General features: G+C 36.9%; 1 protein-coding gene across 1 annotated transcript in view; it reads left to right on the plus strand.

Annotated features, from left to right (window-relative positions):
- Positions 1-16,679, plus strand: part of ca10a (carbonic anhydrase Xa) — a 408,567-nt gene extending 391,888 nt beyond the window's left edge. The window contains exons 7-9 of the mRNA XM_037981003.1: positions 3,474-3,628; positions 3,876-4,050; positions 12,987-16,679. Of these exons, the coding sequence (XP_037836931.1) occupies positions 3,474-3,628; positions 3,876-4,050; positions 12,987-13,009 (353 nt within the window). The 3' untranslated portion in view covers positions 13,010-16,679. The remainder of the gene's footprint in view (positions 1-3,473; positions 3,629-3,875; positions 4,051-12,986) is intronic.
- Positions 16,680-19,439: the final 2,760 nt, after the last annotated feature.

Below are 19,439 nucleotides of genomic sequence, written 5' to 3' on the forward strand. Positions count from 1 at the left end.
CTCCAATATAAAGGTCTGAACATTCTTCGCTGCACTGAACTGCATACACAACTCCGCTCAGTTTTGGTTTGGGTGTTTTGTCCTTAGGGTGGACCAGCCTCTGTCTGAGAGTCTTGTTGGGTTTGAAATGTACTGGGATGTTGTGTTTGGAGAAAATCCTTCTGAGTTTCTCGGATACTCCAGCAACGTAAGGAATGTCTTGTTCTCTGTGCCATCATTCACTTCTCCTCAGTCTGTCTCTTGTCTGCCTGCCACGCCCATCTACACCTGCCCCAAGTTTTGTTATGTTTGGTTATGCTACCACGTCGGCCTTTGTTTTTGATTACCTTTTATTTTAATAAATTAGTTTCTTTTTGAAAGATGAGTCTGCGTTCTGGGTTCGCCTCCTTCCCCACCCAACATGACAGACTGGCCCAGGTGGAGTTTGTATTGGAAAAAAGACAAAGAAAAACACATGTTAATAGAAATAATTACAGTGGAGCAAGTAAAGACAGCATCAGAGTGAGGATATGTTGTCAGTTTGTCCTCCAGAAGTCTAAGCCTATAGCAGCACAACTAAGGGATAGCTCAGGAAACCCAAGCCAACCCTAATCATAGGATTTATCAAAAAGAAAAGTCTTAAAAGCAAACAGGGTGTCAGCCTCACGGACACAAACTGGAAGTTGGTTCCACAAAAGAGGAGCCTGAGAACTGAAAACTCTGCCTCCTGTTGTACTGTAAGAAACTTCAGGAACCACAAGTAAACCTGCAGTTGGAGAGTTAAGTGCTCTGTTCAGAAAACATGGAACAATGAGATCTTTAATATAAGATAGAGCTTAGTCGTTGAGAGCTTTAAATGTTAGAATGTACGATTTTAAATTTTATTCTGAATTTGACAGGGAGCCAATGGAGCTAAAAGTGGAGAAATATGATTTGTCTTTCTAACTGTCATTACAACTCTATCAGCATCATTTTGTATCAACTGAAGAATTTTTAAAGAGAATTTTAGACACCCAGATAATAAAGAACTATCCAGCCTAGACATGATAAATGCATGGACATTTTTCTGCATCATCTTGAGACAAAATGTTTCTATTTTTAGGGATATGATGCAGGTGGAGGAAAGCAGACGTGGTAACATTTTTATTGTGGTAGTTAAAAGACATATCCTGATCAAAAATAACACCAAGGTTCTTTGCATTAAAACTGGAGATCAAATTATTGTCAACCAGAGGAAGTTAAAGCGTACAAATTTGGTTTTTGAATTTCCCTCACCTTGATGATATGAAAATCATTACAGACTTTGTGACTGATTGTAAGACACATTGAGATACTTATAGTTCAGCTCAGAGACAAAAATAGATTCTTAAACCACCATTTGTCTGTCCAGTTGAAGTTTAATATCTAATAACCTCAACTGCATACTTTTGTTCTGAATATCTTTACATCTTTTAGGGAAATCATTAATATACAAGTAGAACAGCAATGATTCTAAAATTGAAAATGATTCTAAAAATTCAAGGAACTCAATTTTACAGTTTTATTAGGTTGATTTTACTCCAGTAAGTTTGATACATGGTTGTCAATTAATTAAACATGACCTGAACCAGTAAAGAGCTTTTTAAGATAAATTTTACTTTTATGACTCACTATTTGAAAGGAATTTCAATATTGTTTTAATAAAAGAAACCAGGTCAATCGAATATCTTTGGTGAAATCCAAACTGTTTTGGATGGAAAAGCCTTTTTTTTTCAGAAACAAACTGCTTACTTGCTTTACCACTAACTTTTCTGACACTAGATATGTGCATGAATATATTTAATAGTTTCAATCAAAGCTTTTGACCTGGAGCTGCACATTTTTGCCAAAATGAATAAACTACAATCCGAAGCTGAGCTGATATTTTTAAAGTTTATACCAAAGTCAAAGCTGCTATGAAAGCTTGCTAAAATCAAAAGTACTAATCGGGTAAATTTGTAAATAATTAAACTGATGAATATTAGTGTGTCATTATGATCAAACACCAAGAAGATCTGACAATTTATAATTGTGTATTTTATAAAATAAAAGTGCTGTCTTCCTAAATTGTGTGAAAATGTTTTCATCTTATCAGACGTAACACGGGTTTTCCCTACACCAAATAAAAAAGAAACAGAAGAAATAGTCAGGGAGCTTTTTGTGAATGTTTATTTTCTATTATCCAGGATTTAAAATGCACATCAAAAGAATTATTCAGTGCTTTTATGTCTTTAGAATATAATTCTAAATGCCCTGGGAAATAATTTGAATGTATAGCCATTATTTATTATAGTTAGGTGAGTTTAGTACACCCTATGACAAAATAACAAAATCTGTAGTGGTTTAATGATCAATTTAAGATGAATAATGTCATGTGTTCTAAATCTTTAGAACCTAAAACAAAGAAGCTTTATTCACTGGTTTTTGAGGGCGATCTTGGGACAGATTTTGCATCAACATAATAGTTATAAAACAGAATCCATGTGGGTTAAAAAAAGGAATAAGCAAATTAAAAATGGGTGTAGTTTTGAGAAAGTAGTAAGCACTGACTTATAGGAAGTACAGCCCATTTTGTAAAAACATAAAACACCAAACCGGGCGCTGATTTTCCTTCAGGACCATTTTTCATTTTTAAATGCCAGGATGTAATGTATTTGTACATTTATTCACACTGAAAATGTCCTGTTACAGATGTTTAAGATGAGCACAATGAAGTATACAACAAACATTTTTGGCAGCATGATAGCTTAGTGGTCAGCACTGTTGCCTCACAATAAGCAGGTCCTGGGTTCAAGCAACAGCTTGGACCAGGGGTCTTTCTGGGAGGAGTTTGTGAGAGATTCCTCCTGTTTGGCAGTTCTCTGGTTATTATACACAGCATAAAGAGAGGGGAACGAGAGTTGAAAGTTTAGCAAGCAGTTACATCATATAACCCACACTTTGTGGCAGGTGGTATTTATATAATAAGCCTGATATCAAGACTCATTTTATCACATTAGTACTCATCTAACTGAGAAGCTAAAGGTGAGTGTTTCACATTTTTTAATGTCTTCACATTAGAAGATGTTACTCAGTTCTGTGTTGCATTTTATTTTGCAACAAGCTGGGGTCAAATAAATTGAAGTGACCACTTGATTTTTTTCTGTCTTTTGTTTTGTAATTTTATCTTGACTCAAGAAAAATATACCTTTCTGGAGTTTACCATATTTTTTGTGCACTTTTTGGACAATGTCTACATTTCAGATTGCACTAAAAACAATGTTGTTGTAACTGTAACAACTATTTGTTTATAACTCAGCAGAATAAATGTCCCTTCAGTTGAACTGATTTAGCTGATATTTGAACAATCATAAGATATATTTTTTTCTTTTTTTCATTCAGCCTACATTGTTTTAAACTGCAGTGTAAAATTACAGAACAGTATTATCTTTGCTTGTTTTCTCAAGTTTTTCTTTTCCTTGCTTTTCTCACTACAGATGATGCATACCTTCTGACCGGACTGAACATCGAAGAGATTTACCCAGAAACAAATAGTTTTATCACATATGAAGGATCAATGACTATCCCTCCATGCTTCGAGACAGCCACATGGATCCTGATGAACAAGCCTGTGTACCTCACACGCATGCAGGTGAGGCTGAACCACCAACTCGAAAACCTGAAACACAGCTCCCACTGGGGATTGCACGGTTCAGATCAAGATTCTCTATCAAAGTGTTATTTTCCCTCCTGCAAAACATGTCAGCTCAGCACTGAAGCTTGCACGTTTTCTGTCTAATTCTCCACACTGAGTATGATGCTGTGGATGAAAACACTCAAACCACATTTCCATAATGCATCTGCGAACGACTCTCTTTCTGTCCTTCATGCTGTCATAGATGCACTCGTTGCGACTGTTGAGCCAGAACCAGCCATCTCAGATCTTCCTAAGCATGAGCGACAACGTACGCCCCGTCCAGCCTCTGAACAATCGCTGCATCCGCACCAACATCAACTTCAGCATGCAGGGCAAAGACTGCCCCAACAACAGGGCTCAGAAGCTTCAGTACCGAGGTACAAACCACCACGTTAACTGACATGTTACTGTCATGTCTAATTTATAAATAAGTCACGAGGAACAAACTGAATCATGAAGAATGCAAACATCAGACATTGAGAACATTATGTTGGCTTTTTTTCTGCAGAATGTACCATACTTTAGACACACACTGAAGAAATTAGTGACATTTCAAAAATGCCATGTAATCCAGTGCCATGCCAGTTTATGTCAATGGGTTACAAAAACAAGAAGTTGTAAAAAATCCACAATAATTAGTAGCCATATATGTACACTAGTAAAAGCTGGTGGTTTAGGAAACATTAAACCACTAAAGTGAGGTGATCCCATAGGTTATGATCTCTGTGGAATAAATGTTTTTCAAACAACCACTTAAACAGTGATTTCTGGATTTTTTCAAAATTCAAAATCTACAGGATGTTTGGAGGCAGCCATGATAGAACAATAAAACAAACAAGAACCTGCTGAATAATCTGCTGAGTAACTGGTTGTCATGGTGATTGCCACCTTTTCTGAAAAACAGAGGGGGAGAGAGAGCACACAGTATCTGTTTTCATCAGACAGGACAGAAATAGAAACTAATCTCAACCAAACTGTCACTATGAAATCTATTAGTATAAACTACAAGTTTACCCATAAATTAGTAAATAGATAAGTATACTATAAAAAACTTCTGGTTGCCACATGTGCATAGCAGCAACTCAAACATAAAAAAAAATCCTAGAATGTGGCAAGGTAAGGCATCAAGACAACAAAGCACAGTGAGCGGCAACAGACAACGAATAAACAATGAACAGACATATTGTGGGAGAAGTGACCGGGTATTTGAATATGGAGGGTGACGAGGTAAGTGGAAACAGGTGAGTGGGGATAATGACAGACAGGTGGAGATGGGCGTGGCAAGGAGGGCAAAAGAGTGACAGAGGAGTGAATACTGAGCAACAACACAAACATGAAAAACCAAACTGAAACAATAACTAAAAACCACAACAAAATAATAAAGATAACAAAACTGAAAACACAAAATCCAAATCCTCACAGTGAGACAAACTGGATGAAAGAAGACTGAACTACCAATGTTTTGACGTATAAACTGTAAGTGTAAAGTTGGTGGGATTAAAAAGTGCTTGTAAAACAAGTGTGACACCATAAACTTCAAGTTGAATTTTCTGGAGTGCACTCTGCAAAAAAACCTAAAACTTTGACTGTAATTGGGTAAAAAATGTTAAAAAGATATCAAAATTACATTTCAGACATGTAAAGTCCAACTTTTGGTGACCTGTTTAATCTTTGAATTACGTATGCTTTTTCTGTGAAGCATGTCTGGGCTGTAGAGCTCTAGGGAGGGCTGGGTTTTCTCACTGGCATTGCCAAAATCCTAAACTGTTTATTTGGGGTGCTGAGGGTGCTACAGCACTCCCTCATGGATGACAAGAAATAGCATATGTCAAAAAATAAAAAGATAAAAAATTAATGAATGTGTAAAGACATGAAAAACACAAATTCACTAGTGTCATGCAAGTTTATAATTTAAGATAATAACTTATTAATGGGGGAAATTTAGCTCCTGTTTGGTCACGTCCCTGTTTAGGGTAGTACAGTTTTTCTACCTTTACATGTTCCTACAGCTCACTCCCAATGCTAGGCCAAAATTCTGCTGGTAAATAAAAATTTATTTGTTTTTGTGAATTTTTGTCATTCCCAAACAAAATCCATGCTTTGATTTATTTTTCTGTATGCTTTCCTGACAGAGAAGCTGCAGTACCAAACTGAATATTGTGAGGGAAATGGAACAATATTGGCTTTATAGTCATAAAGGTGCTTTAATCCTTTTCTATTGGCACTCGTAAAAAGATTAAGTATTTGACTTACAAAAAGCATGAAACTTATCCAGTACTGTTCGATGCTTTTAAAAAGTTAAATATTTAAAGGAAATATACTGTACAGCTTGTAAATTTGGTCAGTCAGGTTGTAAAACTGAACTGACTGGCACTGTAGAGAAGTTATGCTGAACTAGTTGACTGATACAAACAGAGCCTTGATGTACAGTCTGTGAACTCTGTCCTCACCTCTGAAAACAAACTCCCCATAGCTCAAAGAAGGAAATGATCCAAGAAGTTTGTTCCTGCAGCCGGTGTTATTACATTTGATGCCTGCCAAGCTGCTGACAGGACACACAAATCAGCCATAACATGACAGGTGGAGTGAAAAACAACTCGCTACACTGACACCTGGCAATGGTAGAGTATATTAGGAAGGAGGAGAAGATTAATGTCTATGTGGTGGAAACAGAATAAAAGCATGAGGATTTCAGTGTCGTGACAATGGCCGCAGTGTGGCATGTTCTCATGTTGCAGTGCTTAGACCTGACTTAAATTAGTCCAAAAAGTGAAAACCAGAGAAAGAGCGAGGCAGCTAAAAAACTGATGCACATGTGGAAGGAAAGGTGGCTGGTGTTGCCAATCTGATGAGAGCTACTGAAGCTTGTAATGCAGACAAAGTTAATGTTACTTCCAATAAAAAGTTGTGTTGCATCAAAGTTTGTTTAATATGGGGCTGCACCTCTTCCAAACCAAGTCACAAAAACATAAATTCTACCTTCTTTTAGTTTTAGGGTTTTACGTATTAGGACATAAAAGTCATTTGGAATTGAATAATTTTTAGAATGTTTCAAATTTGCCATAGGATTTAAGAGGTTCGGTATCAGCCAGGTGCTGCAGATCAAATGCTTTGGTTAACTGATTTGAAAAAATATATTTACCCATAAAGCACAGCAGCATATTTAGAGTAAACCACTCACAGCATATCAGCACCTCATGCCAGCTGTCAGCATGGTGGTGGAGGGCTGATGATTTGGGCTTGTTTTGTAGCCTCAAGACCTGGACTCCTTGAAGTCATTTAAACAACCATGAACTCCTCTCTAGAACAAAGGATTCTAGAGTCAAATGTGAGACCATCTGTCTGACAGCTGAAGACTGGACCAAACTGGGTCATGGTGCAACAGAACAATGATTCCAAACACAGCAGCTGATCTACAACAGAACGGCTGAACGAGAAAAGAACCAAGGTGCTGCAGTGGTTGAGTAAAGATTAAGACTTCAGCCTGACTGAAATGTTGTGGTGGGACATGAAGAGAGCTGAACAGAAACAAATATCTGCAAACCTCAATGAAGTGAAGCAAAAAAAGGAAAGAAGAAAAAAACCTCCACATCCATGTGAGGGATTGGTAAACTCTTACAGGAAACTAGAAGCACTTAGAGAGCACAAACCTCTGCTAAGGCCATATCATTAAAAAAAATAGCCCAATCCAGCTCACCACCAAAATTCAATCACTTCTGGCAACCTTTCATCAAAATCTGTTCATTAGTTTTTAAGTAATCTTGCAAACAGACAAACAAATAAACAAACCAACAATACTAAAAACATAACTTCCTTGGCAGAAGTAACAACTACATATCATTACTGCTAAAAAAGGTTCTACAAGGTGTGGGATCATAAAGTGGACTTAGTTTTGCACAAAGTATTTCTGTTTTGGCTTCATTTTTGTTTATTAAATAGTCTACTATGTGTTTTCATACACTTGAGTGTAAATTTTATTAATATTAAGGACTAGATGTTTTTTATTGTGCCCTGATAAAAAACAACAACAACCTAGAATTGAAAAAAGGGTGGACTTCCTTTTCCTGTGGTTGAATGTGTTTTCCAACAGCAAGGAAGAGGTTCTTTGTGCTGACCTGAGCAGTGCACAGAGGGCAGAGCAAAGTTGCTCAGGACACAGTGCTCTGTGATGATACTTCAGTGTGTCCAATCAGGAGGACTCACTCACATTCAGTCATGATGGATTTTGTTTGTTCACTGATCACTGTGATTCTGTCACACCTTGCAATTTAGAATCACCAGTTACCCTAACATGGATGTTTTTGGATTGTCAGAGAAAAACACTGGACTTGGAGAAAGCAGAAAGAACACAGAAAGGCCCAAGCTAAAATTGGAATCCAGGACCTTCTTGCTGTGGACTAACAGAGCTAACCCCTGCTGGCCCATCATAGTGCCTTTTTTTCCTTTCATGTCTGTAAGAGCCTTACCTACTGAGGACATGGTGTATGCACTATGGAAGTCAGGGGTCCAGTGTGGGGTTATCAGTGTTCAGCAGAAATATCTGAAATCCTTTAATGTGGAAGCCACTTTATCATGTTTTGCCTACCTATTCTTGCTGACCGAGTATTCCCCGATGGCAGTGGCCATTTTCTGCAAAATCATGCACTCTGCTACACTCAAATATAGTTTATGAAATGTTTGAAGAACTCAAAAGCAATTTTGTGGCATTTACTGTGTCTCTAATATCTCCAGATCTAATCTGAATTATACAAAAGAAAAGTATCCAGTCCATGATGGTAACACTTCACAACTTCCAGGACTTATAAGATTAGTGGCTGACAGATTGGAGCCAAATACCACAGCAGATGTTTAAAGTTCTAGTAGAGGCCATCCCTCTATCGGTTTGCATGTAAAAACTACTCAGTAATAAATAACTGATCATAAGGTCATGATGAATTAGTGTATTCTCTTTGGTTAGTAATCATGATAAATCAGAATTCAATTCTTTGGGCATGAAGTATCACTCTCAGGCATTTCTAATGATGTCTAATATGTTTTAGATACCTGCAAAACATCCATTGTGTAAAATGCTGTGACATCTAGCAAAAATAAAATGCAAATGGCAACCAACTGAACAGAAACCTTAAGTTCAGATGAAGGTGATAAAATGTACATAGTTGAGATGTTCAAGAGAAAATACAAAGGGAGTAGACAGACAGTTGGATTGTCAAAACACTGGTGTGGTTGTGCCTGACAGATCTGACAGGTGGAAGGCTGAAAACAGGCTTGTCACAACTCTCTGCAACCTGGAGAGGTGTAACAGTCTGCCATCTTCTCTTCACTGTTTCAGCCAATATGTCAGGGTGCTGAATTTCACCCCTGGAGCGTAAAAATATGTTTAAGGCCAATGGTGGCCTCAGTGCCTTCTCCTTTTTGTGAGGTTTACTGTACCATGGCTGACGCAAAGCAAGACATTTTTTATTCTTGCTGTGCTCATTCTGCTCTTCTCATTCCACTTACCTTAAACGTCAAAATCCACAATTGGTGCAGAAGTTACAAAGCTCCACACCTACCCCTCAGCATCTTGATTGTCAAACAAACATACAGTCTGCACATTCTCAGGGAGACAATGACAGAAGCTCAGAAAGCAGACCTGCTTAGGTATTTGTTTGGAATAGTGGAAGGCTTCTGAGTGGAGGAGTGTCTTTCATTAAATTGGAACAATTTTCTTTTTTGCCTGTTGTAAAGGGTCACACACAACAAAGCCTTCCTAGCTTCTCTTCTGAGAGATAAAAATTTACTCAATGCAAGATCAGATGCGTCTTTGAACTACTTTCAGAGCTAAATCCAAAAATTGAACATTTATTTGAATTTGGAAAATACTTCATCTTTAATGTCTTTCTCGAGTTCAAAATAAGCCCAAAGTAATGCATCAATCATGTCAGGTCTTAAGCTGTGACTAGAAGGTACATTTTTAGTGGAAAAGGAAAATAATCTTTCAGAAACTGAACCTTTGAGCAGTCTCAGTCCTGAAAATTGGTCGAGTGAAGATTTCACTGCTCCAACAACGTTAACTTCCCAATAGCCATGCTGTTGAATAGCTGGCATATTGGAGTCAAAACTAATTAAACTTAAGCATTAAACTAAAGTGGCAGCATGTGGGATCACGTTAAACCAAACATATGCAAGCTATGTGATGTATCTGCATGATTTAAACTGCAACAAATCTTACGAACTGTACATGATAAAAAAAAACTCTAAGCTTGACTCCTCAGAAAATGTAAACCATTTTAAGATGCTATTACCATAAAACGCATTATATTCTTTCTTTATAAAAAAGACCGCAGGGCAAAATAGTAGCTTGTTAGATGTTAAAAGAGCCAGTGCATAAGCATTAAACCACCCTTATTACTATTTGACCAATGTCTTTTTTGTTTCAGCAAACCTTTATTACACCTATGACATTTACCAGTCTTATGCAGTTTATACATCACAACAGAGACATTTTTGCCTCGTTTCACCCTGTGTCTCTCTCACTTCTTAAGGACTTATGATTTTCTCTGAAGCCCCCCCAGAGTGCAGATTGTGCACCCAAACTGTATTTGACGCACTACATTTGAGCTCTGAATTTTCCCTTCAATACCTGAAGTGGACAGTCTCTTTAATGTGTCATATCTCTTACATAAAACACTGTAGATATTTTTAAAAAAAAAATTTATATATTACTTTATATGTATAGCCACCTGCTGTTTCTTCTACTCACAATTCAAGAGTTTGCTTGAGGCTCAGTTTCTAGTTTGTGTTTTTGTCTGTCAGTTTGAAGTAGAATGGTGTTGTGTTCTCCACCTCCTCTCTCTGTTCTCCAGAAAAGACACGAACCCCTTTTGGAAACCAACATAGTTTGAGTTACTGGATCGTATATTATTCTGTAGGTTCTAGTTTGTTATTGTAATATTCAAACATGGCTGTCCACATAAATCTTGTAGAATTTCAGATGTCATGTCATCTCTGATTAGAATTTTTAAATGCAAGAAAATAAACTAGAGGATTTGCATAGATCAATAATTTTACTCAATGCCATAAATATTTAAATAACAAATCAGGTTTTTACTTAGACAAAAGGAGGTTTAAAATTCCTAACTGGAAAAAAGAAAAAAGTTGAATGATTTAGATTTTTGGGCAATAGCTGCATTGGAACCCCTCAACATTTCTTCAGAAATTTTCTACTAACAATATAACCTTGTGGATGGGAGAAACTAAAAAGTGGTGATAATTGCTGTTAAAAAAAAACATCAAGCACAATAATTTGAGCTCTTAAAGATCTTTTGTTTTACCATAAAAACAATGTAATCTTTTTGAGGGAATCAGAATACCATATAGGATACAGGTCTTCTCAAGCCTTACCGGTTTAAGAATCACATAATTGGAAATTGTTCAAACTTGAAAAGGCAACATTCCAAGTGTGTGTATCTGATGAAAGGAAACCTAATTGTGTTAATAAACCTGTCTTTCACAGAACGCACCAGGTTTCTTTTATTCAAATTACAGTGTCTTGACACCTCTTCACTTTGTTAAATTTCTGTAAATGTTATCATTCAAAATATAATTGCAACAGTTTCCCCAGTCTTTTCCATCAACACACACACAGACACATTCACTCTATTCATTTGAGAAGCATCCATTATAAATGGCATGTTATGGCAAAGGATGAAATATGATGCCTTCTTGGGAGAGGGTATCATTTAAAGTTTAAACAGATCACAGAAAGTTGAACTTTACAGGATTGAACTAGTAGTTTGATATTGTTAACAGTTTTTACACAATAACAGTTTAGGTTTTATGATTTTTGGAGGATGTACCACAAAAAGTTTAACGTATTCTAAATAGTTTCTATAGTAAAAAAAAACCAACTCAATTTAATGACAGCAATTGCATACACAAAAATGGAAAGTGGTGAGAATAAAGACAGCAGCAGAGTGAAGAAATGTGGTCAGTTTGTCCTCCAGCAGTCTAAACCTATAGCAGCATAACTAAAGGAGAACTCAAGAAACCCAAGCTCCCCTTTAGTTATGCTGGATAAATCTTATATTTATCCACATTACTGTTTCTAAATATAAGATTTGTCAAAAAGGAAAGTCTTAAAACTAGGCTTAAAAGTAGACAAGTTGTCAGCCTCACGGACAGATACCGGAAGTTGGTTTTACAAGAGAGGAGCCTGATAACTATAGGATTTACAGTCTGCTCTTAAATCTTCCTGGAGTGCAGAGAGTGCACACCCAAGTGAAATGAAGTGAAGGGAAATTTATTTATATAGCACTTTCCCGCAACAAGGCGATTCAAAGTGCTTTACAACACGGAAACAACAATCGGGTACATAATCAAATACAGATGAAACATAATAAAAACATCATAATCAAATATAGAGATACACAAGTAAAAACATCAACCATGTATAATCTAAATGAAATATAAGATAATCTAAATAAAATCATGAAACTAAACATATCTAAACATGACCTAAGACAGTCAAAATAGCAGCTAAAATAATCTAAATGAAATCATGATAAAGTTAAAGCTGAACTAAACAACAATTAGGAATCTAACAATCTAACAATATCTAAAATATGAGCTAAGATAAACTAAACTAAACTAAATGTACAGGAAGGCTAAATAAGCTAACATAAACTGAAACATGGTAATGCTAAACTAAAGGTACAGCATGGCTAACTAATAATACCAAAGGCCCGCTAAACAGCCAACATAAAACATGATAATTCTAAACTAAAGGTACAAGAGACTATCTAATAGTACCAAAAAGCTTCTATAGACTAGGAAAATATGAGAATATGAGCTCTGACTTTTCTCTTTAAAACTGGAAGTGAAGGGTCTTTTTAACTTGTCATGTCTTTCATAAACTGTAAATAATAAGTAGACCGGAGCAGTCGTAACAGCTTCCCTCTTAGATGGTTCCAGTACAAATTTTAAGTCCCACCTGCTTCATGTAAATGAACAGAACATTGCTCTTGTTACAAAATTAAAAAAAATATATTTGAGGCCTAAGTTTTAGTCTGTGTCTCTGTCAGCTTGATCTTTTTAGGGGACTTTAAAGTTTATTTTTATCTTATTGCTTTTTACACTTCTTGTAAAGTTCATACATCAAAACATAGGCATTTTTTTTTACTACAAAATGCAATTCCAAATATTACTGGGCTTTATCGAAGAAAGTTGATGAATGTTGGAATTTTGGCCACTGTCGACATTTCTACAGAAATGTTCTAAGGTTTTTTTTTTAATGTAAATCTTAACTCTCCCTTTCTTTTTCATTTTGTTCTAGTGAATGAGTGGTTGCTGAAATAACCCTCCTTGGATGAGAGTGAAGAGGGACTGAATGTAAGTGAAGGAGAGCGGGATGAAGCGAATGGGATGAAGAGGACAATGTTAAACGAAAAGATGTGAAAACTAGTTGTAAGGATACTTCTCATCCAAGAACTTTTCATGGCATTGTACAAAGACAGACAACACTGGTCATTATCTGAAAGAAGGAACTTAAAAGCGAATAGACTACTTTTCATACATCAAGAACTGTTTGAACCCTTGATCTAACACATCTAACAAACCCCTCCTCCTTCCCCACTGTATGACTACATCTATATGGACATTTTGATACCAGTACTGTTTTTGGGAGAAAACAAACAAAAAAAAGACATTTGAAGAGAAAAAAACCCATCATACAAGAATTTATTTGATATCCTCCCAGCCGACAACCTCTCGGGACTTGAAAGGCTTTGTACATAAAAAGATGTTGCCAACAGTGGGACAATCCAAGGACTAAGTCACTGCCCCCACCCTCTAAAATACCCCACCGATCAAAATAACAGGACCCACGTGGACGTTTCATTACTGTCACCAACAGGGCATGTAATCAGCATAGGAAACAAAGATGGAACACAGCCTTACTATGTCATTTCCCCAAAATGTGTCATGTCACAGGAAGCAAGCAAAAAGCCTCAGAGCAACCAGTGTCTTTGCCTCATTTGTACATATTATTATTATTATTAATATTATTATTATTATTATCAATACTGGAGAAAATTACTGATGATGTAAAAAAGAAATTACGGAATCAACATTAAAAAAGATATTTAAAGAAGATTTAAAAAAAAGAGAAAAGTTAAAGATTTGAAACAGCTTGGCACACTTTGAGCTGATGCCTTTTTCTGTTTTCTTGTTTACAATGGTCATACACTGTGTTTGAGTAATGTCGGCCCAATAAATGTGTCTGGAAAGTTCATTTTGAAAAATGCTTCACTCAATGAGAATCTGACCTTACTATGTCTGTACATGTGTTTGTTCTGTTGCCTATTAAATGTGTGGATTTGTAATGCCAAAAGAAGTCCGTCTCTCACAGATCGGACTGGAACAGTGTCTCTGAAGGGGCTCTGTGGGGTTGTTGCTGCTGCTGCTACTGATACAGATGCAGGCTAGCTCTCTTTTATTTGTTGCATGTACAGCTGGAGCTTATTAGCCACACATAGTGGAAGCTCTGTCGGGGTTACTGTGACCTGTCAGAGTTTTTCAGATCACATCAGCGAGCGTCAGGGGGCAGGAGGGGGAAAGTAATCTTCACATGGCGAATAGTACGGGTCTGCTCTGCTTCCTGGCTGCCTTACACCAATGGTTTCTCTGTGGAGGCGTTGAAGAAGGGGATCATAAACCCACCAGGTCACTGAAACAAAGCAATATGCTGCATGGAAAATACTCGTTAAAACTCAGAAATTAGAAAGCAGCTAGGAGACGTAATAAAATTTTATGTTACCCTTGCTGATTTTATCCTGATGCTCTTTATTTACAATCACTGACAACAAAACAGTTAATCATCCAGTCAGAGGGATGGGAATAAATTGATACTGCCCTGTTAAAAAGTAGTGTGACTTTATTACAATGATTGCAATATCAGATCAGAGTTGGTAGTATGGACACAGAGCTGGTCCCATGTTAGTAGGTTGTGGTCCCCCTCTCAGCTCTGGATACAAGATCGGACAGATCTTTTCCCCTCTAGAAAGTCGACCCACAGCTGTTGAAACTGAATCTCAAGATCCAGCAGATCAGCACTGGGTCGTAGTTGACAGGCCAGCTGATCTCACATGTTTGGTTGGGGAAAGATTGCGGGACCTAGCTGACTACCAGAAGACCTGTACCAGGACACTGTACTAGGTGCTGTCTTAGAAAGGGTAAGACCTGTGGACACAGGATGTCAATGACAAAGTACTGTGCTGTTCTCTGACTCACTACCAGAGGTGACTTTTAGTCAGATTTTGTAGCTGCCCCCACCATGATGCCTAGAGTAACATTGTTGTATCTCTCCACAACATTTGCCGGACTGGTTCTCTCCCCTTAGAGCTTCCATACTTAAACATAATGGTCATCAGTGGTAACACAGAACCAAGATTCATCACTGAACAACACCACTCATCATCAGTCCATACCTCTTGGTTACAGCACCACTACAAACACAGCTACCTCTGCTCTGGTGTCAATAACAGCCTATGCTTAGAACAGGAAACCTGTAGGGTGGCTGATACCAGTCCTTGAGACATGGAGCAGGACCACTCAAGGTTTTGTATAGAGCCCAATACCTGTGTTGGGGAAGCAGATGCAGATGTCATGGGGTTCTAAAATATTTGATGAACAATCCAGATATCCTGTCTTAGTGTGGTCTGTCTTGAGCTACAGGAACTTTCATGATGTGTGTGGGTGCCCTTACATACCCACTGATTGCAACATCAAACAACAGTGACATATGTTTGACCCGCACGTAAGTAATATCACAATCTGACCACCACGCCTCATGCAAGCCCACAATATGACCCCTGTCAAAATCCCAACAAGTGCTGGTGATAAAGTATCATGTGTCTACAAGCCATCCTCTGGGTCTGCTGACCTTCACTTACTGTTTCACTGTTGTATCCTCCAGCAACTATTGCTCCACTTATGATACCACCAGTTATACCCTTTGGTGCTTATTGTTAATCAAATCATTTACCGAACCATGCCTGTTCTGTAGGTGGACCACCTGTTCCTTCTGGATACTCAAGTTTTTTGTTTTATCTGTGAGTGTGTTATGGGGAACAAAATATAAATAGAATGCCTAATTATTGGATTTAACAACAGAACATGCTGGCTTTGTAACAGTACTTCAAAAAATAATGAATTGGTCAATTATTGGTATTTTGAATCTGATAAATCTGAAGAAAAATGGTGGAATCGGCTTGTAACTTGTATTACTAAACCTTGTACAGTTCTAAATATACAAAATAAGCCTGCATTTAAAAGAATTCTTGGAGATGTTTAAGAGTTGTCAAGAAATGTGTTCCAAACAAGAGAGCTGTCAGTTTAAACCATGAGAAGGATTTTAAAATTTCACACAGATTGTGGCAAAATGTCTTGGTTGTTCCCAGTCAGATGTGCCAAAATTAGAAATATAAACTAAATGTGAAATTTTTTGAAAGGAACACATATAAAGACAAAGGAGATTGAATAAAATAGGCCATATGCTTTGAAAAAAACTCAAATTAAAACTACAAACAAATAGGTGGAAGCAGGAATCTCATTATTAAGAGCAAAACCAGGTTAAGTGGGCTGAAAGGAAGAAGTCATCGACTGTGGACGACTGGATGAAAGTATTCTTTTCAGAATTAGAATGGAGCGAGCATCGGAGAAGAAGCTTTCAAAATTCTTCAGAAAACACAGATGAAGTCAACAACGTGACCAGTGGACAGTCCAGATCTCATACCTTTTGAAGATTGTGGAATTTTAAAGTGCAAACAATTAACTTGCAAAGGTAATTCCTTAAGTCCTGAGTGTAATAACTGGTTGTGGCCTGATTGATGAAAAATATTTGTTTTTTTTTATGTTTATGGTTTTTGATGTTTGTTTTTTTTGAGAAACACATTAACAAAATAATATTAGTAAGTACAGTATGTTGTATACACAGAAATAAAGTGATATTCAGGTCATTCATGAATCTACTAATTACAGTTTCTGAAGACTTTAAAAAAGAACCCTAACACCAGTATCTCACTGTTTGCAATCAAGTGACTGGTGAGTCTTGCAGTCACATTTTGAACAACCAGTGTTTGAAATCTGTGGTCTATTTTTGTGTACACGGTTTACAGAACTATATTCTAGGCCGTGCACATTATTTTGTTGCCCACCTCTGCCTGCCTTTTACCCACCTTGGTAGTTGCCCCCACATTTATATTTTATTCTGCTGAAGTACACTTCTGAAATGAAGAAAGGCAGATTTAGACTAGGGAACTAGTAAACTCTCGATTTGTTGGTCAATCTACATTTCAACCATCACCTATGGTCATGAGGTATGGATCACGACTGAAAGAACGAGATACCAGATTCAAGTGGCTGAAATGAGCTTCCTTTGTAGGTAGCAGGGCTCAGCCTTAGAGATAAAGTAAAAAGTTCTGTCATCTGGGGGGAGCTCGGATTAGAGCTGCTGCTCCTTCGCATCGAAAGGAGTCAGTTAAGGTGATCAGGGGCATGTTACACTGCAAAGAGGTCTTGGGACAGACCCAGAACTCACTTGAGGGATTATGTATCCTCTCTAGCATGGGAGCACCTATGGGTCCCCCAGGAGGAGCTGTAAAGTGTCCTTGGGGAAAAGAATCTCTGGGTTTTAGCCCTAGAACTGACAGAAACTAATTTAAGCACTGTTTGAGACACCTACAATGACTCTGTGATTATTTTGACATAAAGCTGTTTAAACACTTTCAAAGTTCAAACAATAGGACAGCAAGCCTCTATGACTCATGCAAGGAATGAGAACTTTGCAAATGTTTTGAAAAAATTTGGAGACTCCCTTAAAAAGGTTGTTCACAACCTAAATAATACTTTATAAGCTGTGATATCAGTCATAGAGCATGGAGTATGGAGAAAGAGGCAAAAATCTTGATTCAGGCTAGGGTAATGGCTAGCTAAACAAGTGCCAACTTGTTTAGCTTGTTTGGACTTTCTCAAAATCAACATAACAGTGTGAAATAACACCACATTAGCAAAAGTGTAGTTTTCCGCTATTTTCTCAACCAGACAATGTTTGTGTTCCTACACTAATGTATGTGTGCAGAGTGTAGATGGTGTAAATCATGTTGTTGGTTGGTGCTCAGGCTGTGAATGTATCAGTCCACTGGGAAGTGAGTAAACCTTTGGACTGATTAGATGTGCTGATCAGGAGGACTGATACTTTTGCAGCCTCAGCACCATCGGCATATAACTGTGCTCCGCACACACATATCCATGTGGTAACACGGATGTTGTTTGGCTGAGAAAATAGCAACAAACTAAACCGTGTCATACAAAAGTGTTGAGGTTTAATATTAGCTAATATAGCATTCTTTCACAGTAACATGTCATTTTTGAGAAAGAGTTGTTTTATAAGCTCAAATCTTTTTTTTTTTAAAATGCTGGTTCTTGTGTAGCTAGCCATTAGCCTTGCCTGGAAGAAGACTTCAGCATCTTTCTTTATACTCCATGTTCTATGACTGCTACATAGCTGACTAGATACTAACTACTGATAACTATTTGACAAAATGTCACCTCAAAAGTTACCAGACAATTCCGTTGAGCAAGAAATAAAAGGTGCCTATATCAAAGACTAGCTATAGTAAATTACAAAGAAAGCTATTAATGTCTTATTAGTCATATAAATGAAATTAACACAGATGTATGGGCTTTTCTTTACTCATCTTGATGATGCTGTTTATTTTTCAAAACCAACAATAAACACAGCCCCACCTCTTTCCAACCTCCCATGCAGATTTACTTTATGTTCCTTTCCTTATGGATATAACTCCTAACATTTATTTCTCACTAATGAAGATTTATGAAATTGCCTTTGATAAAATGAGTCTTTCTGTTCTTTCAATGAACTGAAAAGTCTGGATGTCCATTTCTCATTTCTCTGTCATGTTAACTGACGTGGCTGAGTAATAGACACACAAAGCAGGCAGGTTGTAATTTTTAATTAACAGTAGAGAAGCAGCATCCATTTCAGATACTTGGTTACATGGAAACTGAGGAATTGATTGTGAACAACTGCTAGTTAAGCATTTTCTTTTGACATAACACCATACAGCAGATAACAAATGACAAATGTACATCTTATAAAAGTAAATAATTTATTAGGGATTGGTTTCTGTATATTTTAGAATATAGTAAATGCTGATCTTTGTCCTTTTGTGTGGTTCTAAGGCCCTGTATACATGACACCTGATATTTTAAACACTATTTTAAAACTCAAATTAATCATTTTGTTTTACATTTTGCTGAAATGGATCCAATTCCACTGCAGTGAAAGTAATTACGAGTCTCATTTTTGGAGATGTTCTGTTCAAATCCTTGTAAATGATACATCCATCCCACCTGCTAATGTCAAATAATTGCTTTCTACCTTTGCTGTAAAATATAGGCATTATATTTTAATTTTCTGCTCTAATCATAATTACACAGTTTTAAAATAAATTGCAAAAATAACTGGTTTAGTAGCCTTGAAGCTGTGTAGATTAATCTGCAGATTTTATAACATTTTACTAAAAATAAGATATATTCAGGATTTTATTTGACTTTTTATTTTTTCAATGTAGCCTGCCACCAAAGGCGAAAGGACAGTAATGTTTTTGCCCACATTTGTGTGTAGGTGTCTTTGTATGTCTGTTAGCAAAATATCTCATGAACCACTGGAGAGATTTTTTTGAAACTCTTAGAAAGTAATTATTGG

The sequence above is a fragment of the Kryptolebias marmoratus genome, linkage group LG17, assembly GCF_001649575.2.
Source record: "Kryptolebias marmoratus isolate JLee-2015 linkage group LG17, ASM164957v2, whole genome shotgun sequence".
Lineage (NCBI taxonomy): Eukaryota > Metazoa > Chordata > Actinopteri > Cyprinodontiformes > Rivulidae > Kryptolebias > Kryptolebias marmoratus.